The 16,709-nt window shown below is 34.5% G+C and overlaps 2 protein-coding genes across 2 annotated transcripts; one reads left to right on the top strand and one right to left on the bottom strand.

Moving 5' to 3' along the window:
* Window positions 1-1,991: 1,991 nt before the first annotated feature.
* Window positions 1,992-6,410, bottom strand: LOC108999710 (probable LIM domain-containing serine/threonine-protein kinase DDB_G0287001). The gene is made up of 3 exons (XM_018976616.2): window positions 5,820-6,410; window positions 4,437-5,517; window positions 1,992-2,752 (listed from the first exon to the last, which is right to left on the bottom strand). Exons 1-3 carry the CDS (start codon window positions 6,212-6,214, stop codon window positions 2,456-2,458), a joined length of 1,773 nt encoding a protein of 590 aa, XP_018832161.1. The 5' UTR covers window positions 6,215-6,410; the 3' UTR covers window positions 1,992-2,455.
* A 4,125-nt stretch (window positions 6,411-10,535) lies between these two features.
* Window positions 10,536-16,426, top strand: LOC108996902 (disease resistance protein RPV1-like). The gene is made up of 5 exons (XM_035684964.1): window positions 10,536-11,443; window positions 12,797-13,895; window positions 14,268-14,537; window positions 14,640-15,551; window positions 15,633-16,426. Exons 1-5 carry the CDS (start codon window positions 10,938-10,940, stop codon window positions 16,185-16,187), a joined length of 3,342 nt encoding a protein of 1,113 aa, XP_035540857.1. The 5' UTR covers window positions 10,536-10,937; the 3' UTR covers window positions 16,188-16,426.
* Window positions 16,427-16,709: the final 283 nt, after the last annotated feature.

The raw sequence follows: 16,709 nt of genomic DNA, 5'->3' as shown, positions 1-16,709 counted from the left end.
CATGGAGTGGTCCAGCAATGGTGCCATGATCCATCCGCTTACATAGAGCAGGATCAGGGAGGACCCACAAAGGAAAAATAATAGCTTTGATGATTAGAAGAACATATATTTTTTGGAAAAAAGATATTTGTAATCGTGAATTGTGCAACCGTCACATAATCATTTTGAAAAAAATGAATAAAACATGAGACCCATATGAAAAAAATTAATTTTTTAATAATAGATCCCACTATTTTTCAAAACGATTATACAACGTTTATACAATTTCTAAACCTTGTAGACCTCTTTTTCTTCTTTCTCCTATATTTCATTTCTTAAGATTTTTCATTTGTATTTTCGAGTCTAAAGTTGGAAAAAGATAGACACGTGAAATGAATTTCATGAATCTTGACATTGTAACAATCCTCGCACTCAAAAGTAGGGGTGTGCAAAATTCTGAAAATTCCGACTCTGTCCGACTTCCACTCCGACTCTGACTCCGACTTTGTCGGAGTCATCGGAATTCGGAGTCGGAATTCGGAATAGCTTCGAATATCTATTCGGAGTCGGAGTCGGAGTTGGAGCTCCAAGAAGCTCCCGACTCCGACTCCGAAATTTTTTTTACTGAACACTTGCATTCGAGCGAGGTGTCGAGCGCAAGTCGAGCACACGTTGTATTGAACATTGGCTTGAGCGACATGTCGAGCGGAAGTCGAGCGAACCTCTCTAGAAGAGTTCCGCTCGAGCGCCACGTCGAGCGCACGTCGAGCTCAGACCTCCGATCGGAGTCGGAGCTCCAATTTGGCTCCGACTCTTGTCGGAGTCGGAAGTCAGAAACGAGCACTCCCACTCCGTCGGAGTCGGAGCCCAGCCCTACTCAAAAGAGACTTCATTCATGTCAACATGATGCCTACTTACTAGAGAAAAATAGGAATATTGCCTATTCATGAATAGTCGCATGCACATGTCACGCATGTGGTGCTCTATTTTATTTTATGTATTTCTAACTTCTAGGTCATGCATGTGCAGCCTTCATGCTTGACCAGAAATATACCGCCCACGTGATTCCTTTCTTTTCTTTTCTTTTGATAACTGATGCGATTCCCTTATCCGACCAAAAAAGATTATAGGAGAAAAACATGATTATAGGTTGAACGATGCCGTCTTTGAAATGTAAACTTGCATTGGCCCAAACTAGGCCATTTTTTATTTCTTGGAAACTAAAGCCCGGTCTAGACCCAATTTCATTCCGAAGCAATGAAATATTACAGCCTCGTTTGTTTTCACAGATGAAATGAGATAAGTTGAGATTAAAATTAAAAGTTAAATAAAATATTATTAGAAAATATTTTTTTAATATTATTTTTATTTTAGGATTTGAAAAAATTAAATTACTTATTTTATTGTGTAAAAATTTAAAAAAATTATAATGATTAGATGAAACAAGATGAGACGAGCCGAAAAGAGTTATGAAAACAAACTAATCATCCATATAGCATATAATCATCATACATGTAAAACCTTTTCATTTTTTTTTATTTTTTTTTGCACAATTTTCTTCTCACATAAATAAAGGTACCATTTGATAGAGGAACTTACATGACCTATTCGGGAACACAACTGTTTTCACATATTTTCAGACTAATTCATTACTATTAACAAACTATTTACCAATTATTTCATTACTATTTACAAATTATTTCATTACTATTTACAGATAATCTAAGATACTATATCCAAATGAAAGTTCCTCCCACCAGTGTTGTTAATGCATCGAAAGAGTTGTAGAGTTCAAGGCTATCCAAAAAACCCTAGAGCCACTAACACAGCTAGGAATTGCACAGGAACTAGTCCATAGAAGCTGGAGTTCAAGATAGAGTGGAAGTGGATAGAGGGAGTGATTGGAGAAGCTTTTCGCCTCCCATGATTCATGAGACACAAAAACAAGGGAGACCCCATCTTGGGCCCCATTGATAGCCACCAGACCAACAAAAAGATAAGTTACATACAAAGTTCCTTGTAATAATCAAAATTGTAGGCCCGTACCGCCAAACATGTGCCACTTTTTCTTTTTTCTTTTTATCGGGCCGAACATGTGCCACTTTTAGTCAAATGATGTTACTCTTTTACAAGAAAACAGGGAATGCAGAATCAATCATATGAACACGAAGGGAAAACATCTTTTAATGTTCCCACCGCTACTCGTCACCACCTGAATCATGAGATGGCAAAAGACATTTGAAAGAAAACAATATTGACCCAGGTTTCTTTCTTTCTTTCTTTTTTCCTTTTCTGTTTAGAATATGATAAAGATATAGACTTGCAATGGCAAGAGAAATAATAATTATATCTTCACTTCTATATATAAGCACCGTGGATCTACATTTATGCATGGCAACTCCTAAACCAGAAGCTGTTTTACACGAACAAGTATCGCCCGATCAGGTCCCACTGAAATTAAAAAGATGGTTACCTATTACTGCTTGTTGCTGCTGTTGTTTGGCCGCAGCAATACCGATATAATATCAGAGAATTGAGGGCGCTTTGAAGGGATATTGTTCCAGCACTTTGTCATCAAAGATTTTAGGACTTGTGGGCAGTCCTTGGGTATCTCTGGTCTAAGGCCACAAGCAGCGATCCCAACCGCTGCTTGCACAGGTGAATATGCAGCATAAGCCGCCTCACTGGTCACCATTTCCCAAATTATCATCCCAAAACTATATACGTTACTCATCCATGTCTCAGAAACACTCTCTGGGTCACCTGCAATTATCTGTTCTCAACCGATACAAACAAGAGGAAACAGGAACCATTTTCAGCATTGCAGTACTCATTGATTTGGTCTATGCTAAAGGACATGAAGAGGCAAACTTTCGTATACACTCGCATATTGGTGAATTGAAACAAACTTCAAAGAAGAACTTCAAGGTTAAATGTCCTTTGTGAAGTGATCCATTACTACTACAAATGTTCTACTTTTAAATAAGCAGTAACTACTCAATTATGCAGGGGTGCTGCTCTTGTACATGTTCCGTGTACTTGGGTCATGCCTGCTTTCTATCATTAATAAAGTTATTATTTACCGATTAAAAAAATCCTGTCTAAAGATAGGCTGGTACTGTGCAGAATGGGATAATTAAGTTCCCAATTTCAATCAACAGCAGTAGCTTCTTTATTTCCAAAATCAAGGACAAATACATAAACCACATATATACATTTGAAACTAATTGATTCTCATGTAGCTTCCAAGGACATCAACAACATAAATGTTACATAGCCAAAGAAGTTAGGAAAAAGCAGTGTACACACTGTAGCTTACAGCCTTACAGAAAATGGTTTGTTTTTTCTTCTTTGGATTTTCTGTTTAGTTGGTTTTCCCCTTTTTTGGTCAGTGTAGGGGTGGGGGTGGTTAGATAGATGGCTTCCCAAAGTAGGTAAGAATACGACTCATAACCTTAAGACTAAAGTCATGCTATAATCTTAAAAAGTTCCATTAAGTGGGCTCCACTAGTCGAACCGAATTTCATGACAGTGGCACTTTGGGATCAAGCTGATTTGTTTAGGGAATATACAGTAGTGCTTAGATAAAGGTAAACACAATATTGAAGTGTAAAGCAAATACAATTATGAAGACATGTTAGGCATGCTAGAACAATGATGTTGAGATAAGTGACATAAAGTCTCTTTTAACAAGGGTAGAGTGGTCCTGAAAACTCACATACAATGTACCTAGATATGTTTGTGCACCGCAAAACTGACATTTTTTCCATTAAAGACCAAAGGAAAAAATATAATTGGATACCCACAAGTTTTATTTAGAAAAAGTTGCATTTCTTTCTGAGGTAGGCAACGAAGATAAGGTAGGACAAATGGTTTACTCTAATAGTTGACATTGTTAAATTCAATTCAATGTTAAAGTTCTAGGCCAAGCATCCATCAACAACTTGCAGACTCCAATAAGTTAAAAATAGAGAACATCCACTTTCTTCCTTGACCAAATTTCACAAAATCAAAGTAAAATAAATAATGTGTGATCAAGGTTTCCTAATATGCATTTGGACTCTAGGATGGCACATGATGAATTTAAAATATAAAATAACTGCATAGCAACTGATAATAAAAACTTCAGACAATTAAGTTTCACCAAACCCTAAGGAATACAGGGAAACAAAGTTTCAAATGCACAGTTCAGAAAGGAATGATAGCATTTTGTTTCCATAGAATTCATCATTTAAAAAACAGTTACTATTCATGCATTCGACAGCTGACTTAATTTGTGGACTAATTCTAAATGCTTAATGACATAGAGTACAGGCGATACCATTACAGGTCAACTGAAATGATCCAATTAATTACCTTCACTGATTTGGAAAAGTGAAAGTTATGAATTATATAGTTGCATTTATATTGCCATGAAATGAATTTGGTAACTTAATCTAATGTCATAGGGAACAAACCTCCGGAGCTAGCCACCGATAACCATCAGTTTCGTACTCCATGGCCTCACCAACACTCTTGCAAGCAGCAACAATACCCATGTCCCCCAAGCAAGCATTTCCATGCCGGTCCAACAAAATCCTGTGTGTGTTGAGATCTCTATATGCAACACCATGATCATTCATGAACTTAATCCCCTCTGATATATCAACAGAAATCCTTAAAATTTCCTTAGTCTGAAGCTTCTTGTTCTTCAGCAATAAGTCATGAACTGATCCACCTTCCATCAACTTTGTCACGACACACAACCCATGATTTTCATCAATGCAAACACCATAGAATTGCAAAATATTCCTGTGCCCACAGGTCATCAACTGCAATAGATCCTTTCGGAGCTCAAACCCATAAGAATTGCCCTTTTCACACCCTTTAAGCTTCTCAATTCCAACCCTTTTGCCCTTGTAAACTCCCTTAAATGAACTGGGTCCAATCTGGTCAATAAACTCAAGATTATCTGAGTTCAACAGCCATTTCCCAATCTCATCCCCACCCGACTGGACCGTCTGCCATTCATCAACCGACACATTGAAAGAAGAAGTGGGTAATGGCATCTGAAGCTGAACCTTGATGTTCAAATTCTCAACTCCCTGTTCATAATTTTGGTCAACTGGTTCTTCGTCGATCTCTTCAAAGTCTCTCCCTTTGGTGCTCTCTTCCTGACACCCACAGAGCCCAAAAGGGAGCTTTACAGCACTGGTTTTAGGCTTCTTTATAGCCGATTTAAGAGCATTTTCAATCCGGGTTTTGAACGATCTCTCCTGGCCAGCTTGAACCAAAAGAAGAACAACCCCAAGTGTGAACCCCTTCTTCTCAAAGATCTGTATCTTCTTACAACAAATGGAAGCGTTATCCAGCCACCCCGACATCACCGGCCAAGAAATGGCAGAGTTGCAAGCAAATGTGAGCTTGAATATAGACCCCTGAACTTCATCATCTGACACTTCTTGAATCAATATCGCAGGGTGGTCATCCCCCGATGCCTCCTCTATCAACTTAATATGAAGAAATACTTCTTTCATATCAAATCCCGCTTGAGCATAACTGTCGGCGTGGGTTTAAAAAATTAGAAAAGTACTTGGATAAGTAAATAAGAAACTAAGAAAGTGTGAAAACATTAATTCAAAATCTCAAAATCAATTTTCCGTTGAAGGAAAATTAAAAATACCGACGAGACAACTAAATGCCCTGTTTGACTCCTAAGAAACAAAACCCATTTCTCCACTGAACTTGAACAAAAATATTTGATTTAGTTCAGGATTTCTTTTCATTTTATGACAGGCTTTTCATTTCTCCTACACTTTCTCAGTAACCAAACTGAGTCTAAGCTCGTAAAAGGAGTCAACCTGAGGGGCAATGAGTCGTAATGCCTGCGGATGTTGGAGACTAGCTTCTCCGGGAGCTGGCTACCGGGGTATAGCTGCGTGAGGTTCCGCACGACGCTACCCCACACCACCTTCCTACAGCACTCGATCTTTGACGAGGACGAGGAGGCAGATGGCGAGTCACGTGCCGAGTCGAGATTCAGCGAGTTCTTGAGCGAGGCGAGCGCCTCTGACACGTTCCGGCTCAGCCTCTGGAGCCGCTTCTGCATCGCAGTCGACTCCTTCGCCCCCGCTCCCGATGCGGCACCACCCGGAGGAGCCCCTTCCGATCTGTCCTGCGTCCTCATGAGCACCTGCTCCACCATGTCCTCGTCCGTGCTGGCTCGACTCGACCAGCACTCCAGCGCAGCAGCCATGGGCTCGGTCAAAACGTACGCAAACCAAATGTGGGTCTGGATCACTAGGCCGAAGAGCTCAGCTCAAACTTCGCTCAGATTTCCGAGTCGTTTATCGTATGTCAGTTTTCCTGACAGGAAAATTGAAAGGACAGTGGGATAGAAGGGCGGTGGTGGTGGTGTTTTGTTTGTTTACGAGGGTGAATCAGAGAGAGAGAGAGAGAGAGAGAGAGAGGGGAGTAATACTAATATAAATAAACGTTAAACAACGGTAGTCTTCCGAAGTTAGGCTTGTTTAGAAGAAATTCAATTCAATTAATCTCATATTAATTATTGATGAGGTATGTTATATTTTCAATTTTTTATAAAAAAATTTAAATTAATGTCAACCTTTTTTTATTTTCATTTAAAAAATTAAATTTATCTCAATTTAAAAAAATTAAATTAATTTTAATAAAATTTATAAAATATTTATTATTTACAATTCAACTCAATATCTAAACGTTGCCAATATAATTACAATTAATTAAAAAAATACTTAAGCAGACATGTATACTTATAAAGGGAAATGATTTATCTAAGTCTTTAATAAACAAATTTTGTAGAAGTATTTATAAAAAAGTGAACTCCACTTTAAAAAATTAAAAAAAACAAACTATTCATTTTTAGTAGGGTTTACTTCCTTATAAAGAATTTACGCGAGACTTATTTATTTAAAACTTATACCTGACATTATTCGTATATAAAATATCTTATGAAATTTATTGATACTCTAATAAATATTTTGAATAGTATTAAATAAATAATAATTCTACTCATTATTTTTATACTATACATATTTATTTTTTAATAAATATGTGGTATAGAGATAATGAGTAAAAAAATATAATTAGTTTAATCAAAATAAAAATAAAAATATTAGTGATGTACAGTGTAGACAACTACGTAGCATTCCTCTTAAATAAATACTAAATAATATAAAATCTATTTCATGCACGTATTTCTTTTCAACTTGAGAGGACATTAATCCGATCCTTATATATTTTTTAAAAAGGAATTTATGTGGTATATATGAAATTCCAAAATATCTTTATTTAGCTTTTGTTAATTATATGATTAAAAAAAAATATCTACACAACATCTACCTATTACGCCAAGCATTCTTCTATTTATCATTTCTACCATATATCTATTAAGAAAAAATAAAAAAAATAAAAAATAAAAACAGGTGTATAATAGGTGCATAATATAGAAATGATAAATAAAATTTTTCATTTTATAATGGGTCTCACCACTTTTTAAAAATAAAAATTATACTCATAATCCACACACACCGTACACTACACATAATTATTTATTATTTATTTTGTTCTATTGCTAAATGTATGGTATATGAATAATAAGTAGAAGAATTTAATTAGTTTAAGAAGAATAAAACAAAATAAAAATAATTAATAATTAATTAAGTATGGTGTGTGAAGATGATAAATAGAAGAGAAAATATAAATGTAAGCCTACTATTTATGAAAGCCGGCGCACACCTAGTGCATTGAGTGAAAAAAAAATAAAATAAAATTGGGTGGTGTGCTGCGGCTTCCGGCTGATGCGCAGCACAGCCCTAAATAGAAAATCCTATAAAATTGCCGTCTTAAAAATATTTTATAAATTTTTATATTATCCAATATTATTTATTAAGGGGATGTTTGAAAACATATCTTATCACATCTCATTTCATTCCCAAACATAATTTAAACACAAATATTTTCAAATTAATAATTATAATTTTTTCAAACTAATTATTATAACTTTCGTAATTTTCTAAATAAAAAATAAAAAATAATTCAACTTTTCAAATATCAAAACAAAAATAATATTAAATTATATTATAACAATATTTTAACTTTACAATATTTTATATTCAACTTTTTATCTCTTATTTCCCAAAATCAAATAAATACTTAATTCAAACTATATTACTATTATTCACAAACTATTTAATTACTATTCACAAAATTCTCATCTCATTCTCCAAACATTCCCTAAGGACAAGCTTGGCGAGTGAGATGACATGATAATTTTGCGAAAAGAAATAATCTAGCTACAAAGTGATTATACAAAAATAATATCATAAACTGAAGTGTCTTAATGTGATCTGTCAGATTATAAAGTTTTTTTTATTGTAATGTAGATATGACTGCTCACGTGGAGCCACGTCAGCTTGTGAGATTACTTTTGTGTAATCTCTCTGTGGGTATAACACTCATATTTTGTGAATAGTAAGAAGATAATTTATAAATAGTAGTGTCATAGTTATGTTATATGAGATTTTAAAAAATAAGAGATAAAAAGTTGAATATAAAATATTATAAAGTTAAAAAATATATTAAAATATAATTTTTGTTTGGAGATATAAAAAATTTGAATTTTTTTTTTTTTTTTTAATGTTTTGTTTGAAAGTTTGGAAAAGTTGTAATAATTAGTTTGAACAAATTATAATGATTAGTTTGAAAGTATTTGTATTTGAGTAATGTTTGAGAATGAGATGAGAACATGATTTTGGGATTTGGCCTCTACATGAGATGAATATGTTTTAGATGAAAGTTGATTAAAATATTATTAAAATAATTTTTTAATATTATTATTATTTTAAGATTTGAAAAATTAATTAATTAATTAGATTTTATGTAATAATTTAAAAAAATTATAATGATGATACGAGAAGAGACGAAACTATTTCTATATTCAAATGGGAGAAAATCTTTTTACAAACAAATCCTTCATCGTATATATATAGAAGCAAACTCAATAACCTAACATCGGACGAAAAAGAAAGAAAGAAAGAAAGAAAGACGACCCGTCTTGACTCGAGGGGGTTCACTCGTCATTTATCACCCCCATTCACCGTCGACTCACTTTTTGACTCGGCGAGTCACCGTTGACGAACTCAGTCGAAGATTCCGTGAAATTTCGCAGAGAAGGCTACCAAGATATTGCTTCCTTACGAAATGATTGATAAATAATTTTCTTTTCCAACGTCTGAGTATAATAGCAGATACCTTTTGTTTATAGTTTGATAATGATAGTAGAATTCTTTTTTTTTAATATATATATATATATATTTATATAGAAAAACGAAACACAACGATCCTCACAATTTTTTACACAATACTATTTAAACGAGTGATATTTTCTTATAAGATTACTTATAAAAGTAATATAATATTATAAAAAAATCTTTTATTTAAAAAATAGTTGTATGAAAAATTAAAAAAAAAAAAATATACGTATAAAAAGTGTATTTCAAAATATTTTCAAGACCACGAAAACGGAGAGAGAGAACATTGCAAAAAAGGCTTAAAAGTAAGAAAAAACAATACACAAAAAGTAAAGGAAGGGGAAAAAAAAAAAAAAAAAGCTTAACCAGAGTGGAATTTAAAATTAAAAAATTAAAAAATATTTATTATATTAAACAAAGTATTTCTTTATTTTTCTTTCATTATTTTTTTAAATATATTTATCAAAAGATGTTTATTATTCATCAAATATATCAAAACCTCATCTTAGAAATATTTTACAACTATTCACTAAAACAAATTAGTTGTAAGCCTTATTTTTTATATACTTGTTGATATAAAAACGTCTAACATCAACTACTTTAAAAAAGATCGATTTCTCGAGGATACAAATAGCACAATTTCAAATATAATTATTCATTGTCTTAATAACATCAATGTTATTAAAAACTCCAATCTCTTGTAAGAAGGATAAAGTTAAACTTTGATGGAGCTTTATAATAGTGTTGTTGTTACGTGTGATTATAATAGTGTGGTTTTATTTGCTTTAAGTAAGAAGGATTTGGGTGTTTTTTATGTCGATGATATTGAAATTTTTGCAGCATTAAGAGGATTACAGATGATATCCTACTCGAATATTTATAATCTCATATTGAAAGGAGATTTGTTGAATGTAATTGAAGTCCTAAAGTTTAGGGCACTTTCATTTTCTGTACAGGAACCTCTTATACAGAAAATTCATCGTCTTCTTACTCATTTTAAAGACTTTTGAGTTTTTCTGTATTGGAAGACAGAGCTGCACATTTGCTAACAAGATATGCCCACGAAATTGCAGATACAACACAATAGTGACATTCATGTCTCGGTGTTGTTTTGAATAGAGTGTTCGTGGATGCTGACAAGTAATATCTAGGTTTTATGCATTGTACTTATTATTATTTTCGGTACTGTGTATGTGCTTGTATATTTGACCCTGAACAGCAAGTCAAGGACTCAAGATGAAAAAGGAATAGTAAATAGGGTCTTCGATCAGTTCGCCAACAATGAACTCAACCGAGTCAAGATAGCTCGTTCTTTTCTTTTTTCTTCCTTTTCTTTTCACACGAATAACTTTCCCTTGTTATCTACTTTCACTTTGGTTTGGTTGTTTCAGAAACCTAATTCAAGTCGGTCTTGGCTATAAATCCCAGAAGAAACTGAGCGTTAAACCCATTTTCTTTCGGTTCTCTCGAGCACTTGAGCACCGACAGCGACTCCGTACTCGGGCCTGGCCGCCAAGTGGCCAGAAGAGAATCCGAGGGTGGTGGTGCAGGCTCATGAAAGGCTTCCACACGATACTTTGAAGATATTGACGTTGGGCGCTTTATCTACCCGGCCTACTGTTAATTTGCTGGATTTGTCTCATTTTCCCGATCCAATCTAACTTGACCGCAGCCAGCACCGTCTTTTCCATGGCTGATCAAACCTTTCCATCATGTTCCAAGCCTCATTCGAATCATTGGGATCGCGATGTCTTTCTGAGCTTTAGAGGCGAAGACACCCGCAAGAACTTCACCGATCATCTCTACTCTGCCTTGGTGCGTGCAGGAATTCACACTTTCCGAGATGACGATGAACTCCCACGTGGGGAGAACATCTCTACTGAACTGCTGAACGCCATTCGTGGATCAAGGATTTCTATTGTAGTTTTCTCTAAAGGTTATGCTACTTCCAAGTGGTGCCTTGATGAGCTTGCGGAGATCCTGAACTGTACGAAAACCAGAGGTCACACTCTTCTTCCCATATTTTATCATGTGAATCCCTCAGATATACGAAAACAGACGGGAACTGTTGCCAAAGCATTTGCTAAGCACGAAAAGCGCTTTCAAGCGGATATGGAGAGGGTGCAGAGGTGGAGAAAGGCTCTTACCGAAGCTACAGACTGTGCCGGTTGGGATCTCGACGGTATTGCAAATGGGTAAAATGCTATAGTTTCCTGCGCCTTTTCATGCTATTTTTTTGTCCCGTTCTTTTCTTTTAAAATTTAGATGAAAATTGATGAAGATGAAGTTGAACGTTGATCTAAAATTGGAAGAGAAAGAATTAGTTCTTGAGTTAGATTAGTTGGTGGTTTTCTATTTCATGCCCACCTTACAATTATATAAAGATCATGCCATTTAGAGCGATCTTTGGTTCTGAAGCTCTTTTTAAAAAGATATCATCATACACGCTGGGCATGCTTGTACACTTGGAATATCTTATAAATTTTGCGAAGAGAAATGCTTTTTGAACCGATGATTAGTATCTTTTTTTTTTTTTTTTTACTTAAAAGGAGACGTTTGGATTTGAAGATGACTTGAGATGAGTTGAGATGGATTGTGAATAGTAATAAGATGAGTTGTGAATAGTAGTGAGATTTGTGAGTTAAAATTTCTGAATAGTAATGAATAGTAGTGAGATGAGTTGAGATGAACTGCAAATACAAACGTCTCCTTAATAGTTATGGAAGTGAATATTATTGAATTTAAGTATTTTTTTTAAATATTTAAAGATGTTAAAAAAATACTTGAAAGAAAAAAAAAACTGCAATTGTAGTGGTCTGTTGGAAGCATCAGTTGGAACTCTCAGTTTCAGTAGCAGTGTCCTTTTGTGAACAGTAATAAAATAATTTGAGTGAAGTTTTATTAGATTTTGGAAAAGTAGAGAAAAAGTTGAATAAAAATATTAAAAAATTAAAAAATTATTTGAATATAATTTTTTAATATTATTTTTATATTAAAGATATTAAAAATTATATTGATTTTTATGTTTGATTAATGATTAGATAATGATTAAATAAAAAAATTGAAAATTGAAAATGAAAAGTATTTGCGATTGAGTGATGATTGTAAATGAAATTCCAAGAAATTTTGAAAATTTTGAGAATTATGAAAATTCTCATAGTATCCAAACATGCCCTGAGACACTGGAAAGGGGGAAAATTGTTTATTTCGCGACTTTGGGATAAGATAAGAAATGATATAGAAGATGCTTTACATGATATTGTCAATGGAATTGATATGAACTTAACTGATTGTTGTGACATAATAAAATATAATAAATAATTTAACTTTTTCAAATTTTAAAATAATAATAATATTAAAAAATAATATTTTAACAATATTTTATCATCTCAACTCAATTTAACTCAACTTATTTCAACATTCAAACACAGCTTAAATTAGATGATAACATCCTTTTGGTGCTGATGACTCTTCTATTCTTCTTCTCCTTCTTCATTTCTTGGGCTTATTTTATTGTTTTACTTTTTTTGTTTTGACATAATGATTAGGTACGAATCAAACTTCATTGACCAAATTGTTGAAGAGGTTTTCTGTAAAGTAAAACCTGATGGCTTATGTGTTGCTGAAAAACCAGTGGGATTAGATTCTCGTGTTGAAAAGATGAAAGCTTTATTAAGTCTTGGAACAAGTGACATTCGCATTGTAGGCATCTATGGGATGGGTGGTATAGGTAAAACAACCCTCGCAAAAGCTGTCTATAACCAAATATTTAATAGATTTGAAGGAAGCAGTTGTCTTTTGAATATTAAAGAAAATTCAGAGCAGTCCAATGGTTTACTTCATTTGCTAGAACAACTGATTTTTGATGTTTTGAAAAGAAGGAATTTGAAGGTTAACAGTGTTGATAGAGCAATCAAATTGATTGAGGAAAAATGTTTTGGCAAAAGAGTTATTCTTGTTCTTGATGATGTGGATGACTTGAAACAAATACATGCATTAGCCTTACACTTTGAATGGCTTGGTCCGGGAAGTAGAGTCATTGTAACAACAAGAGATGAACATCTGCTGACTCAACTCGGAGTAAATGCCAAATATAAGGTTAAAGAATTAAATCAGTTCGAGTCTCTTTGCCTTTTGAGTTGGCATGCCTTTGGGATGGTCCATCCAAGAGAAGCTTACCAAGACCTTTCAAGAAGTGCAGTGGAGTATGCTGGAGGACTTCCATTAGCTCTTGAGGTTTTGGGTTCTTTTCTTAAAGGAAGAAGTACTACTGAATGGAAAAACGAATTGAAAATATTGCGAAGAAATCCTCACAAAAACGTTCAAAAAATACTCTGGAGAAGTTTTGATTCACTAGATTATAGTAGAAAGGACATATTTCTTGATGTTGCATGTTTTTTTATTGATATGGACAAAGAATATGTCATCAAAATACTCGATGGTTGTGGTTTGTTTCCTGCTAGCGGTTTCAGTATTCTCATCCAAAGGTCCCTCCTAATGATTGATGAGAAAAATAAGTTGAAGATGCATGATCTGATTCGAGATATGGGAAGAGAGATTGTTTTTGAGAAGTCACCCAATAATCCTGGGAAACGCAATAGGCTGTGGTTTCATGAGGATGTCTTAAATGTACTGCATAAACATACGGTAAGAACCAAGAACTATATGCACTTTGTATATTTGAACACTTGCACATGCAGGGACACACAAAATATACATGATATATATATATATATAGGCATGCCTGTGGATTTTTCGTTTTACCAAACGTGCATACTTTGTATAATGTAATCCTAAACGTGTCTAATTCAAGTAAACACCCAATATATCCCAAGCAGGTGTTACTTTGCAACATTGAAAATGTATACAATCACGTTTTAAGCTATCCTAATCTTGTCTAAATCATTTAGTATTTCCAAATTAAAATGAGAATATGTAGGCCTAGTCTAGTTGAAAAGGTGTTCTAGCTCAACATAAGATGAGGATGTGCATTGCTAATCCGACAATCTTTCTTGCCAGGGGTCGGAAGAAGTGGAAGGTCTCAGCCTAAATTTGCCCATACTTGAAGATGTACAAACAAAAGCATTCGCAGGCATGAAGAATTTGAGGTTGCTCCAGATCAATAGTGTAAACCTCAAGGGATGCTTCACGCACTTTTCCAAGGAGCTAAAATGGCTTTGTTGGCATGAGTGTCCCCTAAAATGTCTACCACCAAATTTTCATCTCGAGAACCTTGTCGTTCTTGACATGCAGCATGGTAATTTCAGACAAGTCTGGAAGGGAAACAAGGTAATGATCTTACAATATCTTTTATTTCATTATTTATATTAAATGTACAACTCACATGACCTTTTCTTATCTTGTATCTTTTTAATCATTTTGTTTTTGCAGGTACTTAATAAGTTAAAAGTTCTTAATCTTAGTCATTCCAAATGTCTCACTAAATTACCAAACTTCTTACATGTCCCATATCTGGAGATTCTGATACTTGAAGGTTGCACAAGCTTGGTTGAGGTTCATGAGTCTATTGGACTTCTGAAAAGAGTTGTCTTGTTGAATTTGAAAGGATGCGAGAACCTTAAGAATCTTCCAAAAAGCATTTACAGCTTAAGGTCTCTTGAAAGTCTTGATTTATCTGGCTGCTTAAAACTTGACAAGTTATCAGAAGAATTGGGTAACATGATATCTTTGACAGAGCTGCGTGTGGAGGACACCGGTATTAAGCAATTACCATCTTCCTTTGGCCTTTTGAAGAATCTGAAAACTGTACTTTTATCTGGAAGTACAGGACACTCATCTAAATCTAGGTTGTCACATTTCTTGCCCTGCATGTCACCAAAAAGATCGAACCCCATAAGTTTGTTGCCTCCTTCTGTTTCTGGGCTGCGTTCTTTGACAGTACTAGTACTCAGTGATTGCAACTTGTCCGAAGATGCGATTCCCAATGACCTGGGGGATTTATTTTCTCTCAAGAGTTTGGATCTTTCAAAAAACAACTTTCGGAACCTACCTCAGTGCATCGGTCGCCTTCCTAAATTACAGTATTTGTATTTGAAAGAGTGTACGAGTCTTCAATCTGTTTCAGAACTCCCTGCAAGTTTACGAGACTTAAATGCAACTGGCTGCACATCAATGGAAAGACTCACAGACCTCTCAAACCTAAAGGAACTAAGAGATTTATGTCTTGGTAAGTGCCACAAACTGGTTGAGATTAATGGCTTGGAGAGTTCGAAATATACGTTATACATTCAAATGCAAGGATGCAACAATTTAGCTCGTGATTACAGGATGAGCATTCTCCAGGTTCTCTCTCTCTCTCTCTCTCTCTCTCTCTCTCTCTCTCTCTCTGTGTTCTAGGACGTTAACATTTTTTTTCTGGAGCAGTCATTGACCATGGGTGCTTATCTGGGTGATCTTATCGTTATCCTCCCTGGTAGTGAAGTTCCAAATTGGTTTAGCCATCGGACAACCGGATCTTCAGTATCGTTTCATGTACCTTCGCTTACAGAGGGTGAAGTCTGCATTTTACTTGTTTGTGCTGTTCTTGCATTCGATGAAGCATTTACCAGACCGTTTTTGGATAAACTTTTCGTGAGAATGATTAATAAAACTAGAGGCGGGATACTTGCGTATTACCCATCAATCTGTGTTCTTTCTGTAACCGTTGAAGATTATTTGTTGGTATTCAAGATACGGCTTCCAAGTATTCAAGTGAAAATGGAAAGTGGAGACGAAATCGAGGTGTCCGTTGCTCGGAGAAAGGTGGACATCGGACTTTGTAAACCCGTTGAAGTGAAAAGGTGTGGAATTCATCCGCTAGTTTATGATACAGGTGAAATCATACGCGAATTGGGAAGCCGGTTCCAATGTTTCGATTCTGATACAGCTATAGATGAAGATGATGATGCTCAAAGTCGTCTGTGTCTTATTCCAATATGAGCAGATGTTCTATGTACTGACAAAAGCTGAAATCTATCATCAAACTCTAGCACGATCCTCCCAAAATATTAGGTTGGGGGCGGCACTGATGCTCAGAACTTAGGAGTCTTCTATCTTCTAAAGTCCATATGATACATTCATAACTGCATATACATACCTTGTTCACCAAAAAGTAAGGTTTGAAATGCTCTATAAATGTTAAAGGTGGATGATCAATTAAGAGCCAGTTTGGATTGAGATCTCACTATTATTTATTACTATTCATAAATTTTAATTCACAAATCTCACTACTATTCACAAGTTATCTCAATTATTTCTTCTCATCTCTCAATCCAAACGAAACCTAAGTATATCATCTCGAAGTCCTAAATTTCTTCCATATTATATTTGGCTCACGAAATTTGTGAGATTTTTTTTGCAAAATATGTGAACGTTTAGAATATTACCTCGTTTATTTTTATAGATAAAATGAAATTAGATGAGTTGAGATAAAAGTTAAAAGTTGAATAAAATATTGTTAGA

This window comes from Juglans regia, chromosome 14 (assembly GCF_001411555.2).
Source record: "Juglans regia cultivar Chandler chromosome 14, Walnut 2.0, whole genome shotgun sequence".
NCBI lineage: Eukaryota > Viridiplantae > Streptophyta > Magnoliopsida > Fagales > Juglandaceae > Juglans > Juglans regia.
The sequence above is the reverse complement of the archived record's forward strand: the minus strand, read 5'-3'. Positions and strand labels throughout refer to the sequence as shown.